Below are 21,661 nucleotides of genomic sequence, written 5' to 3'. Positions count from 1 at the left end.
CTTTGATTTTATAGTTATCACCTTTTGATAAGGTGGTTATCACAATTCATAATATTGAACACGGTCTTAGAATATTCTAATTCTAAACATGAAGGCTGACAGAGTAGAGATCTCTGCGCTCTGCCTTCATGATTCTAAAACACCTACTGTCACACACTCGCATGTGATGGAGAACTCTTGGTCTCCCGTTAATAATGAGAGTTTTGTTTTATCTTTTTGCGTTCTACATAAACAAGCAGTGTTTATTTCAGGATGGAGGGGGGGTGTAAAAATGTATACGATATTTCGAATTTCCTTTATAATTTACTCCTATGGCATGTAGCAGGCGCTACAACTTTAGTTAGAGGTTGGTGGGGTGGGTTGTCTATGTAATTTTTCGTATGCGAATAATACAGAATAATACTTTGGAAAACTTTAATAGTATAATAGTACCTATTTATATTTTAACATGTTGAAAAAGCTATTCAGTATATGGGATGTTATGTGGATAAATATTATTCAGGGTAGGTGGCTACTTCTTTTGTTTCGCTACACCTATATTTTATAAGAAATCAAAAATATTTTTCAAATGATATTTAAATGTCCAAAATTTACATATACTTACTTTTGAGACCCACAAGTTGTATAGCTATGTATAGTTATTAATTGTATTCTTACATTTTACAACATATTAATAGAATACAATTATAGCATACCTACCTACTTGTATGTATTATATTTTATCAGCACATATTATACAAATATAATTATTACAATTTAAATAACTATAGAGCTGTACATAAGGGGAATGAACTGCTCAAACAGGCAGTTTAAAAAAAGAGACTGCAAGCAAAATTAATTTTTTCCACTAAAAGTCTAAAACATAGATCACATTCTTTAAACACATGATTTTATTTTTTTTTATTTATTAAACAAGACATTAAATCACTATAAGTTAACATGATAAACTGAAATAAATTATAATATATTTCTTTTATAATAGTCCCAATGAAAAATAATATGATTACATTTTAATAATTTGAATAATAATAAATATATAATATTGTTTATGCTAATAAACATGGAATTCAGTCATAAAATACTAATTAAATAAATACATAGTTTTCTAGTAAACATTACTATAAAAATTAAAATTGTCTCAATTGTTAACTACTGAGTACTGAAAAAAAAATAAATTTAAAAAAAACACAAAAGTTAATACAATGTGTGAAGGATAAGAAAATTATTAAGATATATTTTTAACAATAATATACATTAAAAACCAAACACACATTTGTGCTCTCTCCAGCGATTAATTATCAAATTTATCAGTTCAAATAATTATTTATACAGTAATAAAATATAAAGATTACTGTACCAATAATTATCCATAAATTTTGCTTAGCACACAGACCCTGCAATAATCAAAACTTTAAGTTGTATGCCAAAAACAAATAAAAATACAAAATATTTCATAACTATAAAAAATATTTAACGAATGTCTAACAAATTGAGAATATTAAACCAATAAACCATAAGACAATAAAAAATACTCAAGGTAGATTTACAGAAAATGGCAAATTTATAAACTGTAAAAGGAACAAAATAATTATCTATGCTTGTCTTGGAGTGCTTAAGCTGAACTTATGAATTATCTAATGTGATTATTTAGCTTGGAAAATAATATGAGACTTTTGATTCATAAACACCAAGTTAAGCTTAGAGCTAAGACCAACATTATCGATATACAATAATTTAGACTCGTTCTGCTTAGAGTATTTGACTACAACTGCAGTACCAGAAACACGAACGGAATGAGACTCATTGTCAGATTTATCACTCTTCAACATCACTTGACATGTAACATCCACATGAATATATTTTGTTACAGTCACTCCAGTTGTACCTTTAACCTAAAATTTAAAAGTTAATTTTACAATATTAAATTAAAATTAATAATACTATAGATTAAATAACAGTGTATACGTAGATACACAATGCCAATGTAATAATTTATTGTCAATTATTTTATTTTTGTTTTAACTCACCAGTTGCGCATGGAAGCAGAAAACAAGTAGATACTTATCTCTCTCCTATTTCTATCTCATGCATCACTAGTGAATCAAATCCAAATTAAAATAATAAACAATAAATGATTGCATTGGCCATTGGTGTTGTTTATCTATAGTGTGATTTAATCTATGTTAATATCCTTACAATGCACTGTTGATCCTCAATTTGAGGATTATCACTACGGAATACTGTGGCTTCACCGATACGCTGAGTATCGTCCATAACATCAAACTTCATCCCACAAAATACAGCTTGAGGTTCAAACCCATAACCTTCTGGATATGAATCACTCCAGAAAAAGTTTGTGTTATTGTTAAGATTATGGCTATCAGGTTTAAATGTCATACGTTTTCCATATCCCATTCCAATGTTAACCAATTGTAACGCATTACCTTCAAACAAATAATCTTTACGACCTGTAGGACGTACTTTATAATGAAAACCAGGCATGATTCTTGGGTCAACATAAGTACCTAAAAAAAAAATTAAGTTATTTTACACTGCGATACACGATCATGTATTATTATTTACCAATCACAGGCAATTCATATGGTTCTAGACCTGTCATTGTATACATAGTGGGAGCATCACCAATACTACACCCATTCAATACCAATTGCCGTTGTTTATCATCTACACCAGGTATTAAAGTAAAACCTCGACATGGTATAAAACCAATAGAGGCATCTAATATCTTAATAAGCTTCGCTGATCCACGTGGTAGCTTAGAAGCTACAGCAATACCAGTGACCTAAGCAAAACAATGAATTCATTAAAAACATTATAAAATAATAATATAAAATAATATTTATAGTTTAAAATTAATTCACAACTAATATAGTTTATTAAAAAATACAAAAACCTTACTGGTGTTATTGCAGATGAATCTTCTTTATAGAACCAATCTACTTTACACAACATGCTGACTTCTACATTTTTCCTCACCTCTCCATTCTTTATTACTTCATGATTGACTTCTCTCTGAGCATTCTAAAAATTACCAATTATAATTAATAAATATATTTATGAGGTTGGTGTTTAGAAAACCAGTAGTATTTGGCCAATGATATGTTAAATTTATTTTAAATACATAATTAATTATTTTAACATGTATTTAAACCAGTTAAAATGTTCATGGATTTATGGATACTTAAAAATTAAAATTAAATAATATAAATTTGTCATAAATGTATAAAAATAAGACTATTACACCCCTGGATAGTTTTCTAAATGCTTCAAGCTGAATGAAAAAAGACATTTTAACAGTAAGTTAATATTTTTTCAAAATCTCTCTCTTAAAAAAAAATAAAAGTTTGAAGTGAACATAACATATTAAAAATTACCGGGATTTTAGTGACTTCTATTGTAGCCACAGCAACATTGTTTGCATCAAAAACAGTGAAGTTGTCTCCAACAGACACAACATGCACTTGAAATGCATAACCAGAAGGCATGGAATCAGTCCAAAAATAATTTTCGTTGTCATTCAATAATCCTGGACTAGCTTCAAATGTTAATCGTCTAGAATAACCACGGCCAATGCTCATTAATTCCAATGCTCTGTTATCAAATAAGAATCTTGTACGCTAAACAAATTAAAAATATCATATTAGAAATTGTTTAATATAATAATCACTTTTCTGTTCAACTACCTCTTTATTTTCAATGGGACGGACTTTGTATTTAAATCCAGGCACAATATTTGGATGGATCCAGACACCAACAGCAGCAAACTCATATGGCCGTAATAATGGAACTGAATATTTAGCAGGAAAATCATTGAGCTCAGCTCCATCCAGGTTAACCACAGAAGTTTCTTCAATACTCCAATCAGAATTTTTTAAATTTGCAGTTGTTAAGCTGCTGAATGTAGATGAAACACTGATTTTTTCTGGACCAGAGGTATCAGCAAGCTCCTAAAAACACATTAAAAAACAAAAATCAATTATATTTTCCTATACTGAGAAAAGTGGATTATCTACTTATATTTTAAAGGATATATTAGTTATTCCTTATAACTACAGATTAAGAAAAAACTATTATTAATTTGAAGGTTATAAATTGAATGAATATAAAAGGAAAAAGATTTAAGCATTAAGGAGATATCAATTTGAAAATAATAGTGATATATAATTTAGAATTTTTCCAATAGCGCAATATTGATGGTGGCAGAAAAACAAATGATCTTGATAAATTTAAAAGAAAACCTTGACAAAGCGGCACGTGAAGTGGTATCCAATATTGATTGTGTTGTTTCCAAATATCCTCCATAGTCCACAGCACAGCTTCTTGTTGCACATCCAAGATTCACTATGTAAGTTTCTAGACTTAAAGTGTATCAATCACACATGTTTTTCTACCATCATTTAAAGCGCGCCATGTATTTTCAATTATTTATCAGTTGTTTTTTTTTTCAATATAAAATTACAATATTTCTCGTTTATTTTTCATCCCGAACACAGTATGTGAAAATAATTATGGTTCAATTCTTATAGATTTTTTTTATTAATAATAACTTCATCATAAAATTAAGAAAAGTTTTCAACCAGAAATGAAATCCTATGTTGAAAAACAAATAATAATAATAATAGGTATTAGAAACAAATAAGTATAAATAGGTCTATCTAATCATTATATCTGTAATTTATGAATTCTAGTTAAAATTAGATACATTATTATGAAAGGGTAATGATATGGTTTTTTATTTAATCTCTTACAAATGTTTTAAATTACAATAGTATATAGCATAATGAAAATTAAATTCAATAGCAAAAATTTTGAAAAACATTATTAATAGAATAATACTTTTTTCCTTCTTTTTGAAAAGTTCTTTTAAAACTTTATTAAGAACATTTTTAAGGATTTGTTTGGAGAAATCAAGAAAAAAGAATAAAATAGATTTTCTTTGAAATTTTAAAAATTAAAATTGTATAGGTACTAAACTATTTAGTCTTTAAATTGCTTAATGCATACCTATGCTATATTATTAAGAATACTTAAAACTTATAAAATGATTTAAAAATTCCGAAATTTAAGGTTGAATAATAATTTTAGTTTTTTGTATACTATATAGTATAAAAGAATTTAATATTTTAATTTATATTAAACTGACTATTAGATATTTACAGAATATAATATTATCTAATAAGTTTAGTATCTTTAAAATTATGTATTTTTATTTTTACTTTTGTGGTGTATTGATAGAATATATAGATATAAAATATGATATATTATATAACTACCATTAATCTATTAGTTTAATTAGAAAAAACTTATACTAATATTACATTTTTTATTTTTTATATAGAATATAACTGTTTAATAAATAATAAAGGAATTAAAAATATAAAAACATTAGTTTAAGAATCACAAAAGAGGGATTGGTTTAGGAAAAATAGAGAATGAAATATATTTAATCATGTGTTTCTTGCGTGTATAATATTCATTCATTATTGGTATTATAATTAAAAAAATTTAATATCCTCAAAACCCTCAGATTAAAATTTTTCAAATGCATATAAAGAACATAAAAAATAAAAAAATTATATAACTAATTTGTTTTTACATCTTATTATCTTATAAGTAAAAAATATTGCATCATAATAATAGTCTGATTAAAAAAATATATTTGTGCGTAATAGTATCATTAATAATTACTTAAATGGTATCAAAATATTTAATTGAACAATTAAAATAAAAATATATTAACAATAAGTAAAATAAAATATTCAATGTTTGTATCACTTATGTTTCAAATTTTAAACTCCTATTTTTGCATAACTAAATATTACAACAAATCTGAGAGTTTTGCTTTTATATGAATATTCAAGTAAAATAATATATTTATAATTTAGTATAAATCATTCACATACAAATTGTTTCTGCCATACTAGATGACAAATACGATTAATACGAATCTACCTATAAATTGTAATTTTAGAATCATATAGATTTCTAAATAGTTTTGTAAGTAGTAAAGCTACTTGGCCAGTATTTCATGATAATACTTCATTTTTTTTTTTTTTTTTTTTTAGTCGCAACAAAAACTCACAAGCAACTTCGTTCTGATAATATGGAGTCCGTCATGGATATAAAAACCATGCATGTAACTGATGAGTCCTGTAAACAGAATTTACATTGGCGAACATGTTTTTTTTTTTTAACAGGCACCGTATCGATGACAGTTGAATCCAAATAAATAACAACAATAATAATAATAATCCAAAACAGCAAATTACATAATAATTCTGTGATGAAATGCACAATTTGAGCTGCTACATAATCTATTGTAATTATATAATTTATATTTATATTTAATAGATAAAGAAAAAAAATGAGTCTAATTTAATAATTGTATTAAATAGCGTGGTATTAACAAAATCTAGGTATAAAAATAATAATAAGAATGCAACACTTAATCATTTGCAATTATACTTGAAGGTTATAACTTATAAGTATTATAATTGGGATACAACATATTTATTATTTAGTTAAATACTAAAATGTAACAACTCAATGTGTGCATTCATGTTTTTTTATATAGATTGCATCATAATATATACGTGATTACTTACAGAAAAATAAAATAGTTTTAACATACTAATAACTTACCAAGAGATAATAACTTACCAACCCTGAACTGACAAGAACAGGGCTCTGGTAAAAGGAGTTCATGAACTTCATATTAGTTAAAAAATAAGCCTGAGGCGTAAATAGACTTTAATACATGTACACATTGAATACTATAAGAAACTCAACTGTATACTATCGAATAAAAAGAAAGACTACTAGACAATTGTTTAAATACTACCTAGTTAAAATAATATAATGGTACAGAAGCCACATGAAATCATAAGTTAAAATGAATTTGAAAAAAGGATGCTTTATTGAAACCTCACTAACTCACTATTCAATTAATATTAGTACTCAAATACTCGAATACAATATAATATATATTGAAATTTTATGGCTTTTTCTGAAGCTTAATTAAAAATAGCAATGAAATATTCAAAATAATTAATTATTGTGTATAACATTTTGAAATCAAATTTAAAGTCAATGCAAATTGCAATATATAAGTATTTACTATTTAGTGAAAAATAAAAATATTTTTCATTTTTAATCATTATCATAATCATAAAATATGTTTTTTATGTTTCTTTTTGTAATTTATCTATGGATAAAGTTACCTACCAACAATTGTAATACAATTTTAACTTAAAAACAATACTAACTTTTTCCAAGTAACGAGCTTCATCCCTAGACTTGACTCTGTCCCCAAGTAATTCTCCATCAGTTGGCTAAAAACAAAATTGTAATGTTATAATATGACAAATCAACATATATTTAATATTTATACATATATAACTTATTAATCACACTGTTTATCTTCATAAAATTATAACTTAAATTTCTTTATCTAACTTCTCAAACAAATTTTAATTTTAACACTACTCCACATTTATATTTCACATAAAAATTTAAAATATTAATTACACTTGATTTATTTTAATGTCATTGAGAGTGAGATATCTTATATGTAAAAGATAAAAATGATCATATTTGATTTTCTTATACAATATCTACTCATATTTGACTTCCACAGTAATGTAGTTAACAAATGGAAAAAGTTAGACAATTTATTTTTATCACCAAAGTAGTGGGGATGAATTTGAAACAAAATTATAGAAATGCAACAATATTAGGCGTTAAGCCAAAATTATACTCAATTTCAAGTATACACTTAGTACATACAATTCAAAAAGACTTATAATTAATGACCTTAAATAATTTACATTCACTTCAATTATGATTAAAATGTGTCCTTAGAATATTTATTAAGTAATTTGTATTAAACAGGAACTTTTTTTTTTAAACATATCGTTAGTTATTACTTATTAGTTATTATGTATTCACTTTTTTTCTTGATTGATAATTCCAATAATTATTTTAATGCAAATATGTATTTAAAAAAACTCATTACTGTCAATGAGACATTTTAAATCTTTATTTATAATTTCATATGTAAAACATCTAAAATGTTATAATATAGGGCATTAACGTAGATTTAAATCTCATTTTATAATCACAGATTTAAATTATAATTAAATTTGTTGTATTATTTTTAATACATTTAAAGATATTAAAGATTTTAAAAATAATTATTCAACATTTAAATGTGTTCACAATTCAAAATATTATCATTATAATTAAAATTAATTTATTTAAAATACTTGAAATGGCTTACTTATATTTATAATAATAGAAAACCATATCTTGATGTTTATAATAAAAAAATACATGGCAAATTTTAATTATAAAATCAATATTTTTAAATTATACTGACAAACAAGTTTTTAAATAAAAAAAATGTTTTCATAATTTATAGGTCTACAATCAACTAAATAATTTACATTTTATATTATTATCATGTCGTAATACTATGAATGACCAAGGTTCAAAATTGCATGCATTTATATATTTTTTAAGAAACATCATATTCAAAATATGATTTGACTAAAATGAGTTTCATAAATCATAATACATACGACTTAAATCCAACACTGTTTATTGTATATTGTATCAAATTTAACTGATTTTTCATATTTAAAATAATAAATAAATAAATACAAAAAGAAATGTAATTTAAAAATTAAGAGCCAAGAACCTTTACATACTACATGGCCATCTATATACTGAATCAAACGATAGATTTAACTATTATTTTTTATTATATTTATACGATTTAATATAATTGTATAATTAAGTTTAATTAAAATGTTAACAATAAAAAAAAATAATGCATATTTTTGCATTTTATAACACTTTTTGAATAATTAATATAATTTTTGATGTTTATTCCTATAATATCAAACATATTAAACTGCATTCTTTAAATTGTTTTCATAGATATTTATTATATATTTATAGATACACATTAAGTTACGAGACCAGCTTATGACAATGTTTTAAACAGCATGGTCACCACTTCAACTATAATTCATTATCATTCAAAAAACTTTAAGAATAAATCTAAAATCATAGTTCAATATCTCCATTTAAAACATTTTAATATCACTAAAACGGCGAACGGCGAACTTAGAAAATTTTTATTTCTTGTATTTTATCCATAGATAAGACAAACGTTTAGATGAAAGTACCTAGGTAGTTCAAAAAATGATATCTATTATGTGTCTCATTGTTGCTTTTTTATCTATAGTCGCAATTGCAATGGTCAGAAAATATATAGGTAGGTATCAATACTAGGTACTATACTTGAAGTTTTAACTAGTAACAAAAATGTCTACAAGTTATACCATATATAAGTATAAGATTAATAAAACTGTAGTCAAATCATTCATTATGTTATTGTGTTCAATACTTCAAATCCTTAATATTATATTTTTATATTATTTATATATTATAATATTATAAATATATCTGGTTATGAACTAGGTGTCTTAGGTACCTTTATTTTAAATTCATTATTGAATCAAATTTTGGAAAATCTCACTTTTTTATATTTTATTTATAAAATAATAAAGTAATAAGTAATAATACTTACATTGTATCTACGTACTTTCAATACTACAAGATCTTTGAGTACTGAGTAGTGTTGGTCAAACGAGGAGGGGGTGAAGGGGATAGATCCCCCATGACTTTTTAAATTAAATAAATTATGTTTATTATATATAATGTTAATGTATTAAATTTTGTTTTAATTTTTACACACACACACACCCCCCCCCCCATGACAAAATCATTTGACCGCCACTGACTAAGTAGGTATCTACCATAAGTACTGTGTACAATGTATTTATCAGAAATTCTATTCCATATTCTTTAATCTACATAATATATATATTACATTCAAGTATACAATCGTTACCTTAAGTGTACTAATATTTACTAATATTTATTATTTACTTAAATTATAAATTAATTCACTTTACGTAGTTAGTAGTTACATAAATCAACTAACCTGGTTATCAAATGATGATGCACATTGACCCTGGTCCAATATTTCGTCCCGAATTTCATGCACATGACCTAAGATCGTACCCTGACGTTTGGCCCACAGACGTTGCAAACCAGATTGCATGATATCGGCATTTACACCTTCCATTATAGAAATGTAGCCAAATAAAGAATCTGCCAAAAAAAATATACCAATGACGTCAAAGGTTCCGTTTTTTAACATAAATTATAAATAATTTAGTTTTGTAAATAGGCAGGTATTTAATAATCACTATTATATCAATTACTATAATTTAAAAGCTACAAAAATGTGTTGTTTTTAAACACCGAGGTACCTATACAATTTAATTTTGAAACTCAAAGCGTGTCTCACACTCACCAATAAAGCAATAAGTAAATAGTAATAACTATTAACAGTAGTCTGCGAGTTAAAAATACAGAGAGATGGCCAATTTAATTGGCAAGAAATCAGCGGTACATACAACAAGTTATTTTAGTTTATTTAATCGAAATTTATTTGTATTGGTTGGAAAGATGCTGTGAATAAATTAAAATAAGAATAACAAATAGATTCCACATGATTGCAATAAAGATAAATAAATTAAATTAAAAACTTTACACTATGTTGGAGTTGGACAGTAAAAGCAAAATAATTTTCACACAAAATACGAACGACAATTTGACTTAGAATTAGGTAATTATTTTAATATTTTAAAATAAAATACACATACATTTTTTAAATTTTTAACTCGTGGAGATAACTATCTACTAAAAACTGAACTGAGAGCAGTATATTCTGCTAGGTATATGTTTACATCGTAGATTTGATCCTTTTAAATAGTAAGCCCATCTTTATTTATAAGCATACTATTTAATACTAGTCTTAAAAAGGGGATGAAAACACCACCATCCTTTTATGTATCGGTTATGTTCGTTAGATTGATATATAGGTATACAAATCAAGGAGAAAATAGAATATATATATAGAAACTAAAGAATGTCAACGACTTATTACGTCGTGCAACTCATATTGCGTATTACATTTAGGTAGGTAGTTACCACGCAACAAGACAATATTATAATGTTCAGTCAGTATAATAGTCACACACCCTTCATTCTTAGAAATTTGAACATAACATAACCATTAATACCCATAAATATATATATATATATATATACACAAAATACCTACATAGGTACATATTATAACTAACAGGTACCATTGAATATTGATTATACCTAAGTAATAAATTCCGTGTACATATATCGACTACATATATTATATTATTGTCCGTGATTATATCAACATATTAAATAATTTTTATTTATAATTTTATACCAATAAATAATATGAAATACTATTATTGCAAGAATGCAGTTCTATAAATACTTCGTTGAATTAAGAATAGTGAAAGTGCGATTTTTAAAAATACTATAGATATACCTGATTAGGTGAAAATATAATATGTAATTTTAATAATTCATTAATTAACACGGTTTATATTATAACTTGATAGTTTGATCAGTTGGTAGGTTTTTCCAAGAATAAAAACATTAATGCATAAAATATATTAATTATTAATAATAAATTATAATTGTATTTACAAATTATTTTAAGTTATAATTCCATACACTTAGATAGGTACTAGCTGGTTGCAGTTATAAAGGTTATTTTTGATCAATGAAAAAAAAATGTTAGAAAATGTACCTATTTGCTTTAAAAATTATTAATTTGAGACCAGTGCATATCACAATTTTCAGCTAAAATAAACTAATAACTAATTTTGAGCCCTGAGTATTGTCAATATTTTCAGTAATCAGTAGTTTAGTTGAACATAACAAAAAATACCAGCAGACATTAACATAAAAAAATATTTAAAAATCTTTAATTTAAAACAAGCCCAATTCTGAATCATTTTCAATTGTGATAGTTTTTTATAGTTTTCAAATTAAAAATATATCAATAAAATAATATTTATTATTACTCTGATACTTAAATATCCTGTGTTGAACTAAGCAAAATAAGCCAAATATTCAACACCTAATATCTAGTGTTAACTTGTGCTCAAATTTTTCTTTTTTTTTTCAAATCTAAAATAATCAATTTGGAAATTATCTAAATATATAATATTTTTTAAATTCATAGATATTAATTTTATTAATTACATCAGCATTGCAATATTATACAATATAAAAAAAATTGACTCATTAAACATAAATGAATTTAATTATAATTATTGTTTCAACAATGTATATAATATTTTAAATTGAATATTACAAATCTGATGACATATTAATTAACCTGTATGTACTATTGTACTGTTATAATATAAGGACATCTAAATTGCATTCTTATTTGTTATGAGTTATGACAAACTCAAAAACAATTTTAACATAAATAACTAGTGTAATATCAATATATTTGGTACTTGTATTTAAATATGAAATAAACAATCATGACATCTACATTATAAAACCATGGGTGCACATTGCACGTAGTTTATAACTATATTGAAAATATTTTATCTGCAGCACACATTATAATTTTATAAGATATTGTTAATGTTCGTATCTATTACAATTATACAAGAATGTTCACTAACCAATAACCATAGATTATAATAATATCAAATATGCTATATTGCAAATCAATTAAGTAATAAAAATAAAAAATGTTATCATAAACTAATAACATAACTAATCCTCATTGTGTTTTGTTGAATACAATGAAAAAGATTATTTGCCAAATGTCGATAATGGCTATAAAAAAAATCGCTTACAAACTTCAATAAATCATATTCAATAACGTTAAGTTTTAGTCAATAATTATTTTATGATTCATAAAGTAAATATAGTACCTATATGACTGTATTTAATTTATGAATTTATTATCATATTAATAAATTCTAAACTTTTATCTTTGCAGAAAACAGAAATTCAATAAAATATTGAAAAAAATCAATACATTAATATTACTTATTATTTAAATTGAAAAAAAAAATTGTGATTGTATTTTTTTGGCTAATCAAATTTTTTATCAACATAAAATTTCAAATTATGTTTAATAAATAAAACTAGTTTAATTTAAAATGTAAAATTTTAATTAGAAAAAATAAAAAGATTTTTCTATTGCAAACATTAAATAATATGCTGTTAATTCTATGTTTTTGAGCATTTATGTACCAGATGATCTATCACTTCTCTTATGTATCAGGCCCGTGCGCAAGTGGGGGGGTCGACCCCCCATGACTGAAAAAATTTGTGTTTTTCATTTTTGATCTATTACTTATATGGAATATTTTATAATATTATTTGTAATAATGCATAACATAATATAGTACAATACTATAATATAATATAATGTTATCTTCATGTTATTAAATATACATCGTGATATAAACGTGGACATAAATCAAGCACTAAACCAATTCTTTTCTGTCCCTCGTAGAGAAATTTATTAAAAAAATGATTTGTATTTTATTGTATTGTTAAAAAAAAACACTTTTAATATAGGTACTTACAAAATTAATAATAAATATAAATATGTTTTAATACTATTTGGTAATTATTGATGTATCTATTTTATACATTTTTTTTCAAAACGCCCCCCATTATGAAATCCTGCGCACGGGCCTGTTATGTATAGTACGAGATATTTTGTATTAAACTACATGTAGTAAGTAGTTGATAATCTACAATTATTTTATTATGTTCATCAATGCCTACTAAAATTTATAGCTTAATATTTATCTGAAAAAGGGAACCAACACTCAGATAATAAAATGTATTTCGTAACATCTTAAAATAAAAATTTATGAACTAGGAACATTTGAAAAAATTCAAAGTAAAAATTATTAAAATTATTACACCAAAAGTTAATTAATTAAATAGGTTAACTATATAAATTATTAACCACTTTCTTTTCTTTTAAAATATATAAAAATACTATTTTTATTTTATAGACATAAGCAAATTTATTTTAAAAAGAAGAGATAACATGGATTTGTGGCATGATTGAAGTGTTTGTCCAGTGACACTACCTTCAAGAATATAAACTAAGGACTTAGTAAAATAATCTATTTATTAAAAAAAATTAACATCCTATTAAATGAAAAATACAATTACAAATGTACAAAGGTATATTTTGTTTGATACACTAGAAAATTAACAAATTATGTTCACTGATCAATAATATGTCTATAAATAACTATGTGATTTATCTACACAAAAAAAGCTTGAAGTTTGGCACAAGTGCCAGTTCAATCAGAAATTAGATACTTAAATATAGACTAATTCTTAATTCTTATAATACCCAGCTATTGTTTTACAGTGAATAGAATTACATAATCATAATTTATAAGATTAATTTGCTAAGACTTCTAAAATATAAATGAGTAAGTAGGTACCTATCTTATTTCAAATAAATTAAAAATTAATAAGTGGTTTTTATTTTGATTATTATGTCATTATTCATTATCTATTAACTATGGATTAAATTATACTGTGCTAAAATTATAAAATTTAAATATATAAACAGAATTAAATACCCTTAAGTTTGAGTAAAATAAAAATAAAATGTATGGTATGTTAATTTAATATTTTTATTAAAAAGTTTTATAATAAAAAAATTTTTTAAACATTTAAATTAGAAGTATGAATCCTTAAATTGTTCAGGTATTTTAGAAACCAATACTAATAGATGGAAAATTAAATATTTTTGTTAAATTAAGTACCTATGTACCCATATATGGGCTATGGCCTATGAGGTATGATTTTCTTAAATTAACTTTAAACTTTGTATCGAAGTTCCTTATATATAAATTTATATACATTCTAATAAAAATATTGAGTTGAATATTTTAACAAAGAAACAAAGCAGAAACAATTATTATGAATCACATTTAAGTTTAAATAAGTAGTAATATATAGATAATTGATTTGTTTGTTCAAATCAACATAATATTTATTATCTATAAATGTATCATAATTCATAATTCATAACGATCTTATACTATGTATAAAAATTAAACTATATTTTATTATGATTTATAAATACTAAGTACTTATTACACTACATATCTACGAAAGGTTTTATTTATACTGCATTATTATTAATAATTATTATCAAATTTGACCAGTGAATGTTTTCGCTATACATTTCACTAAGTATAATAAATATCACTTATTGGGGACATAAAAAGAAATATTATTTTTTTACCGATCTAAAAATATATGAGACCTTTATTGTACAGAATAGTCAGTGCGGATTTTTTTTTTTTTCAAGAATTATTCAAATTATTGTAGTTTTTATTTACAAAAACTTTAATAATATTAAACGTATAATAAATCTATTTTACATTAAATTAATTTCATAATAATATAATAGAAATGCGTATATCGCGATGTGTATTATAGGAACTAGGAAGTACGCTGCAGTCTGCAATGATGATGTGGGTAGTGGGTAGCAGCTATGCAACTAATGACACGCGAACGAATAAAAAAAACTAATAATATACATCTAAAAACAGCCGTCAGCTGTAACGTAAAATCCTGTATAGATGAATATTATATTATTTATAACGTACACTTTCGACTTTTAGTGAAAGTCAGTGGTTCGTTAAAAATTGCTGATGGGACAAATCTGACATCAGTATTGCCACGATTAATAATGTAGGTATCTACATGTTATCTACTGGTTAGATAAAAGCACTTGTAAAAAGAAGTATAACAGTATAATATTTATATGTTGGCAAATTTCACGCAAATTATATGGGTATGTGTAAAATCGTAGGCGTAATTTGGAACCTTTTGACATTATAATTTTAGATACAAATAACAATACGTAAAAATATTAATTATAATTCACCCCACCTAAAAAAAAAAATACTCAGTAGGTAAGACAACTGAGTAAAAACGTATAAGTATAACCTATGACAAAAGAATAGTTAAACATTTTCTAAAATCGATTTTAAGTTTTCAGTAATAGCATTGATTAAATATCAATGGTAATAGTTAGTTTTAAATTAAAGTCGTAAAAAAATATTAAAAATAATAATTATAGGTACCTATATATAGGTTGAAATAAAAGCTTAACATGTTAATATAACTACGCAGGTTAGGTGTTTAGGTACAACGTAGGTACCTATAAGCATATAACATCGACAATATATAAAACTTATTACAATATATTATTTAATTATTATATTAACAATAAAATTAAAAATTACCTCTAAGACGAAATGAAAAGTTATCGACGGCGAACGGTTGCGCTCGTGACAAGTAGATAATAAGTGTTCGAAAAGTTGACTGCGCTTTGTAGTCTGGGGATTGAAAATCAAAAACACAATTAAATTAATATGTCATATTATTACAGCTATAAATATACTTTAAGTAGAAAATATTGTGTATTTATGTAAATAATACGGAATTATAATTATTATACTATCTTAAACGACATTTATAGTAATGTAAGTACCGTGTGACGACGGGGTAAAGGACTATTATCCGTGCCGACTGCCTATACGTAGTGGATCGTCGAAATGCGCAGAATTCGCCTCAAATATCGCAGCAGGTGGATACTGAGAACGGCTCGGACGAAGAATCGATTACCTACCAAAGAAGTGTGGGCGCGTGGGCGAGTGACGTAGGTACGCACAGACGCGGGTCACAGAACCACTTGATACTACAACCAGCGAGCAATCTGCCGAGTTTTAGCCGGCGGGATCGATGTCGTCTGTTTAAATATTGTTATTATTGTTATTAATATTATTATTATTCGTCGCTGAAATCGTTCTGCCGAGACCTGGAACACAGCTGACGCGCACTGTCCGACGACCGTTTCACAAGTGACAAGCGAATCGTGAGCAGCGAGCACTGGTGTCTACGGACCACGGGTGCGAGGTGACTAGGAGAGTGACGACGATGCGCCGGGTGAACTGCAGCTGTAGTGGCGGGCGGCGTCGGCGGCGGCGGCGGCGCAACGATCGCTACGACGAACATTGCCGGCCGGCGGCGAACGCTCTTGGTGGGTGTTGAACGGGGGCGGGGGCGAACAGACGAGACGTTTGACGACCCGCCGACCTGGCCCGACCGCGAACCGAGTTGTATGCGGCGCCCGGCATTACGAGCACTGTTTTTTGTTCGGTTGTGTTCGACCACCGAATACCGATCAGAGGCAGCTTATAAAATATAATATATAGACATTATAATTTTATTATTATGCATTCCGCCCCGTCTCTTGTCAGCGGCGAGGTCGGATATCGTCGCTTTATATAACTGTTTCTCTTATTTCGTTACGTAGAGTGCTTCATTACCATAATGCTGCAGTATAATCATTTTCATTTTCTTATTACCTAAACTTATAAAGTTAATTATAAAGCTATCCGTAAATTGAGCTTTATTAAGCGTTATTATGGTTTATTCATACATCCAATTCCTTTATAAGAATCTTCTCTCTCATCTGGATTAGAAATAGCCAATAGGTCATCAAAACCAAAATATACTATGCTAGAACCGGTTCAGAATATTTTTTTGCGTTTTATTTAATTTAGATTTAATACATAATATATTCACATAATACATATATACATAGGTATACATATAATAGACCTTTTGATCGTTTCTATAAATTACGATAATGATTTTAATTTTCTGAATTTTTCAATACACTTAGTACTTACCTATTGTAGCATTTGTAATGTTAAACATTGTACTTATGCTTTTTCGTTCAAAACGTCATCATACATTTTTATTAGGCTCTGGAATGCTATCTTTAATTCGTTTTAAAATTAATTGCTTTAAATTTGAATACTACAGAGTACAGAATACAGATACCAAACCATCTTTTTCAATATTTTAAAATAAAATTGATGTATTATATTATTATTATTGTATTCTAAACTTCCCTAGTTTCGTGCTAATCTCCTAATAATTGCTTATGTAATTCATGTTTTTCATTAAATTTAATAGCTCTCTACCTATTGTCTTTATTTTTTATGTATTTTCTTATTAATTTTTTCAACTTATTCAATTCAATATAGTAAATTATATTAGATGATTATTTATTGTACAGGATTACAATGTTTGTAATATTTTGTGTCATATTGTTTATAACAATATTATAGAACTCCCGTCAGTACCAGAGTGGTGCCACGTTTAAAATTTTTTGTTTAACATATTTTGGTCGATAACACGTAAATTGCCAATGGCAGATGGCCAATGCTGCAATTGTGAATATTTTAATAGTTGGATATTTGCAGGATTGTTGAATTACGTTTAATATTTGAATAGTTATGCAAATTTTAAAGTGACCACTTGAGACTGATAGTACTTTATATTGAGATAATATTTGTATTTGTATTGGTTATATAGGTACTATAGGTAAATTATAATTATTATTATTTATAGTATTAATAATAATAATAACCAAAATATATTATATTAGGCGGTTATTACTTATTACTATTATATATAAATATTGCAATATACCTATTCGTCACAACTACAATACAATATTGTAATATTGTATTTTCTCGAGTAGATTCCAGACGTTATTACGTAATACAGGTATACTTATCGAACGTTTTGTATGAGACCGTCACAATAGAAAAAAATGTACTGTAAAAAGATGTTTTTGTACTTCCAATAATACTCGGGGCTCGTTAGTCGTAGAAACATGATTTTAGTATAAAAATAAATATGAGAAGTTGATTAACAATTTCAGAATAGTATTTTTAGATAAATTATTGTCACACCAATTTTATTTGCGTTTAAAATTTGTTTTAAATCATCTAAAATTGTCAAATACGTGTTTTTAGTTAAAACTTTCAAATTTATTTTAGTACAAAAATAATGTTAATACGACCAACGAAACATGGCCTGACTATCTGAGTACTATTAGAACTTAGAAGTACGAAAGCATGTTTTTAGTAAAAAAAAATATGAATTAGCCCCGTAGCCGCTGTAGTCCATGCGCTGTTCTTACGACTACAGCGTAGCGTATTGCGTATAGTAGCTGAGTTCTAAAATCTTACCCATTGCGCATAATAAGTAGCAGTACCGCACAATATGTCAAAACCGGTTATCTACCATAGCCGCACATAGTTTACTAATACATAAATAATATTATTAATAATGAATTTTATTTTATTTTTTTATTATTTGTAATTTATATTATTCTTATTCGTAAATCCTAAGATTCCAATAATTGGCTATTACTATATATAGTTACTACCAAACGTATTTTACTGTTTTATGCAAATTGAAACAATAATACAATATAAATGTCATAGTTGTTATAAATCAGCGGGAAAACGCATGATTTAAATCGTGGGTATAATCGAACTATATATAGTCAAAAATAATTGTTGTTTTTAAAGGAAACTTATAGAAGCTTATTGCATGTAAATGGATTATTCTCGAGTAAAAAGACAACTTTAGTTAGAATGAAATACTTATTATAGTTATTATAAGTTTTCTTTTCTTTTTGTCAGTTTATGTCTTATTGCAATTTACATATTATAATGTATAAAAAAAAAATATACAAATACCTACCTAATTTGACATTTACCTATATAATATATTGAATTAAAATTATTAAAGAATTTGATTCAAAACAAAAATACATAATATATAATGTATAAACAATGCTAAATACTGCAAATATTAAAGAATTTTAAAAATTAATGATTTAAGGCACATACCTATTATTATTGTACTATTTGTACTACACCATAATATAATCTATACGCATTATACGACAATTTAAAAGAAATTAATAATAATATGCTAATATTATACATTTAGTGCAATCGTGTACATAACTATATATTATATGATTGCATATTTCACTATATTTGTATGCACATTGAACATATCGGCCGGAGTGCCGGACTTTATATTATAACTTTATAAGTAATTATGAAAGAGTGTTTGTATAAGTATTATAGAGTTCTCCCTAAATTGTGTAAAATATAATATAATAATATAGACCTTAACTATCTGTAAATAAATGAATAAAATTATAAATTGAAAACTAAATAAGTAATTTAAAATTTCTAAAGAATAAAGCATTTATTGGACAATATAACAGTATGATAATTTACATAATTTTATTGTTATTTGATTTTTAATTTATAGAAGAGTAGGTATAATTAAAGCAAATTCTCGTAGATAATTTTACATAGGTATAAATGTGACATTGTGACAATTTGTGATGTGGTATTCTATAGTTCTTTTTTTGAACTTGTAGTCAATAAAATTTTTAAAAAAATTGCATAACCAATGAACAAAATCCGCGAAGAACAGGACAGCTATAATAAATGACTATATCTCACTCATATTATATAATTATTAACATATTATACTACTTAGGTGTAATTTAAAAAATGATATAATTTGGTGGGACTCAACCGTCTGCGGATAATGAAGGTTTATAAGAGGAATGTCACACGGAGCCACGGAGGTACATTTTTTTATTATTAAAATCGTTATATTATTATAGAAGTCAAAATCGATTTTTATAAACATAATTGTAAGTTTAAAAAAAATGTTTACAGTACCTACTATCGAACATTTTTTATAAGTTATACCTAATAATAGCAGGTCTCTTTTATACATATATTATGTTTTACTTTGATGTATTTCTAATCACAATATTTAGGGTTTAAAATGTTGGTCATTGAATATTGAGAATGATCAATGATTTATGCAATTTTGAAATGATAAAATAATCCATCCTAACGATTTGTTGATTGATCAAATAATTAAGTGGTCTCTAAAGATTATAAAATTAAATACAACTTTAAATTGTAATTAAAAACTAATTCTATATACATTATACATATGGCCATATAGGTAATCACAATGCCAAATTAATCATAGTCTCATTCTCAACATTGATATAGACGCCAAATCTTTTGAGTACCTACCTATCTGCTATTATATTAAATGTTAATGGGCTTACATACTGATTTAATTACAGAAAATAATCAAAATATTATAAATTGGTACCTACATAAATTATCACTAAGTGCTAGACTTGACATAACTTCAGGCAATAAATATCTTAATCCAGCATTATAATAATATATCGTAAAATAAAACCAAATATTAAATTAATTAAGACTTGCTTATTTGCAATTAAAATATACTTTTAATCTCTTAAACTCTTATAGTCTTATATATATATATATAAAAGGTATAGGTACTCCATCCATCATTAATAGTTTAGGTCGTTTAGGGAGCTTACTAACACAATAACTACAGCATACAGATTCTGAGATTCATGTTTAATTGTATAAGCAATCGTAAAGGGGAATTCGAATTCCTAATTCTAAGTAAATTGTAATTATTTTTATTTATTATAATAGGGTTAAAAATAAATGTCTATATAAACTAGCTATAATACGTACCTAAAGATATTATTAACATTAAAAAAAATAAATTAAAAATTAAACTACAAAAATCCAACACTTTTATTCGATATTAAATAAATAAATATATTGTGGTTATAACCAATTTGTTCAAGAATATGTTATATTATTATATTATTATTTAAATTCAATAATTTATATTAATAATCAAATGTCTTATCAAATGATAAAAATTGATAATATATTAAAAAAATACCTTT

The 21,661-nt window shown here is 25.3% G+C and overlaps 1 protein-coding gene across 4 annotated transcripts; it reads right to left on the bottom strand.

The window, feature by feature from the left end:
• Positions 1–872: 872 nt before the first annotated feature.
• LOC132923847 (uncharacterized) lies at positions 873–16,985 on the bottom strand. Of its 4 annotated transcripts, XM_060987832.1 has the most exons (11): positions 16,832–16,985; positions 16,505–16,762; positions 16,257–16,349; positions 10,034–10,203; positions 7,287–7,352; positions 3,705–3,968; positions 3,396–3,638; positions 2,920–3,042; positions 2,584–2,803; positions 2,197–2,525; positions 873–1,892 (listed from the first exon to the last, which is right to left on the bottom strand). In XM_060987832.1, the coding sequence occupies exons 4-11, from the start codon at positions 10,175–10,177 to the stop codon at positions 1,644–1,646; spliced, it is 1,638 nt and encodes a 545-aa protein (XP_060843815.1). In that variant the 5' UTR covers positions 10,178–10,203; positions 16,257–16,349; positions 16,505–16,762; positions 16,832–16,985; the 3' UTR covers positions 873–1,643. The 4 variants fall into 4 exon arrangements, with proteins under 4 accessions (XP_060843815.1, XP_060843807.1, XP_060843830.1 ...); XM_060987824.1 differs by having other exon boundaries at positions 16,505–16,977; XM_060987847.1 differs by lacking the exons at positions 16,257–16,349; positions 16,505–16,762; positions 16,832–16,985 and adding an exon at positions 6,104–6,171 and having other exon boundaries at positions 10,034–10,083.
• Positions 16,986–21,661: the final 4,676 nt, after the last annotated feature.

This window comes from Rhopalosiphum padi, chromosome 1, assembly GCF_020882245.1.
Source record: "Rhopalosiphum padi isolate XX-2018 chromosome 1, ASM2088224v1, whole genome shotgun sequence".
NCBI classification, from domain to species: domain Eukaryota; kingdom Metazoa; phylum Arthropoda; class Insecta; order Hemiptera; family Aphididae; genus Rhopalosiphum; species Rhopalosiphum padi.
Note: the sequence above shows the minus strand (reverse complement) of the source record. Positions and strands in the feature narration are given on the sequence as shown.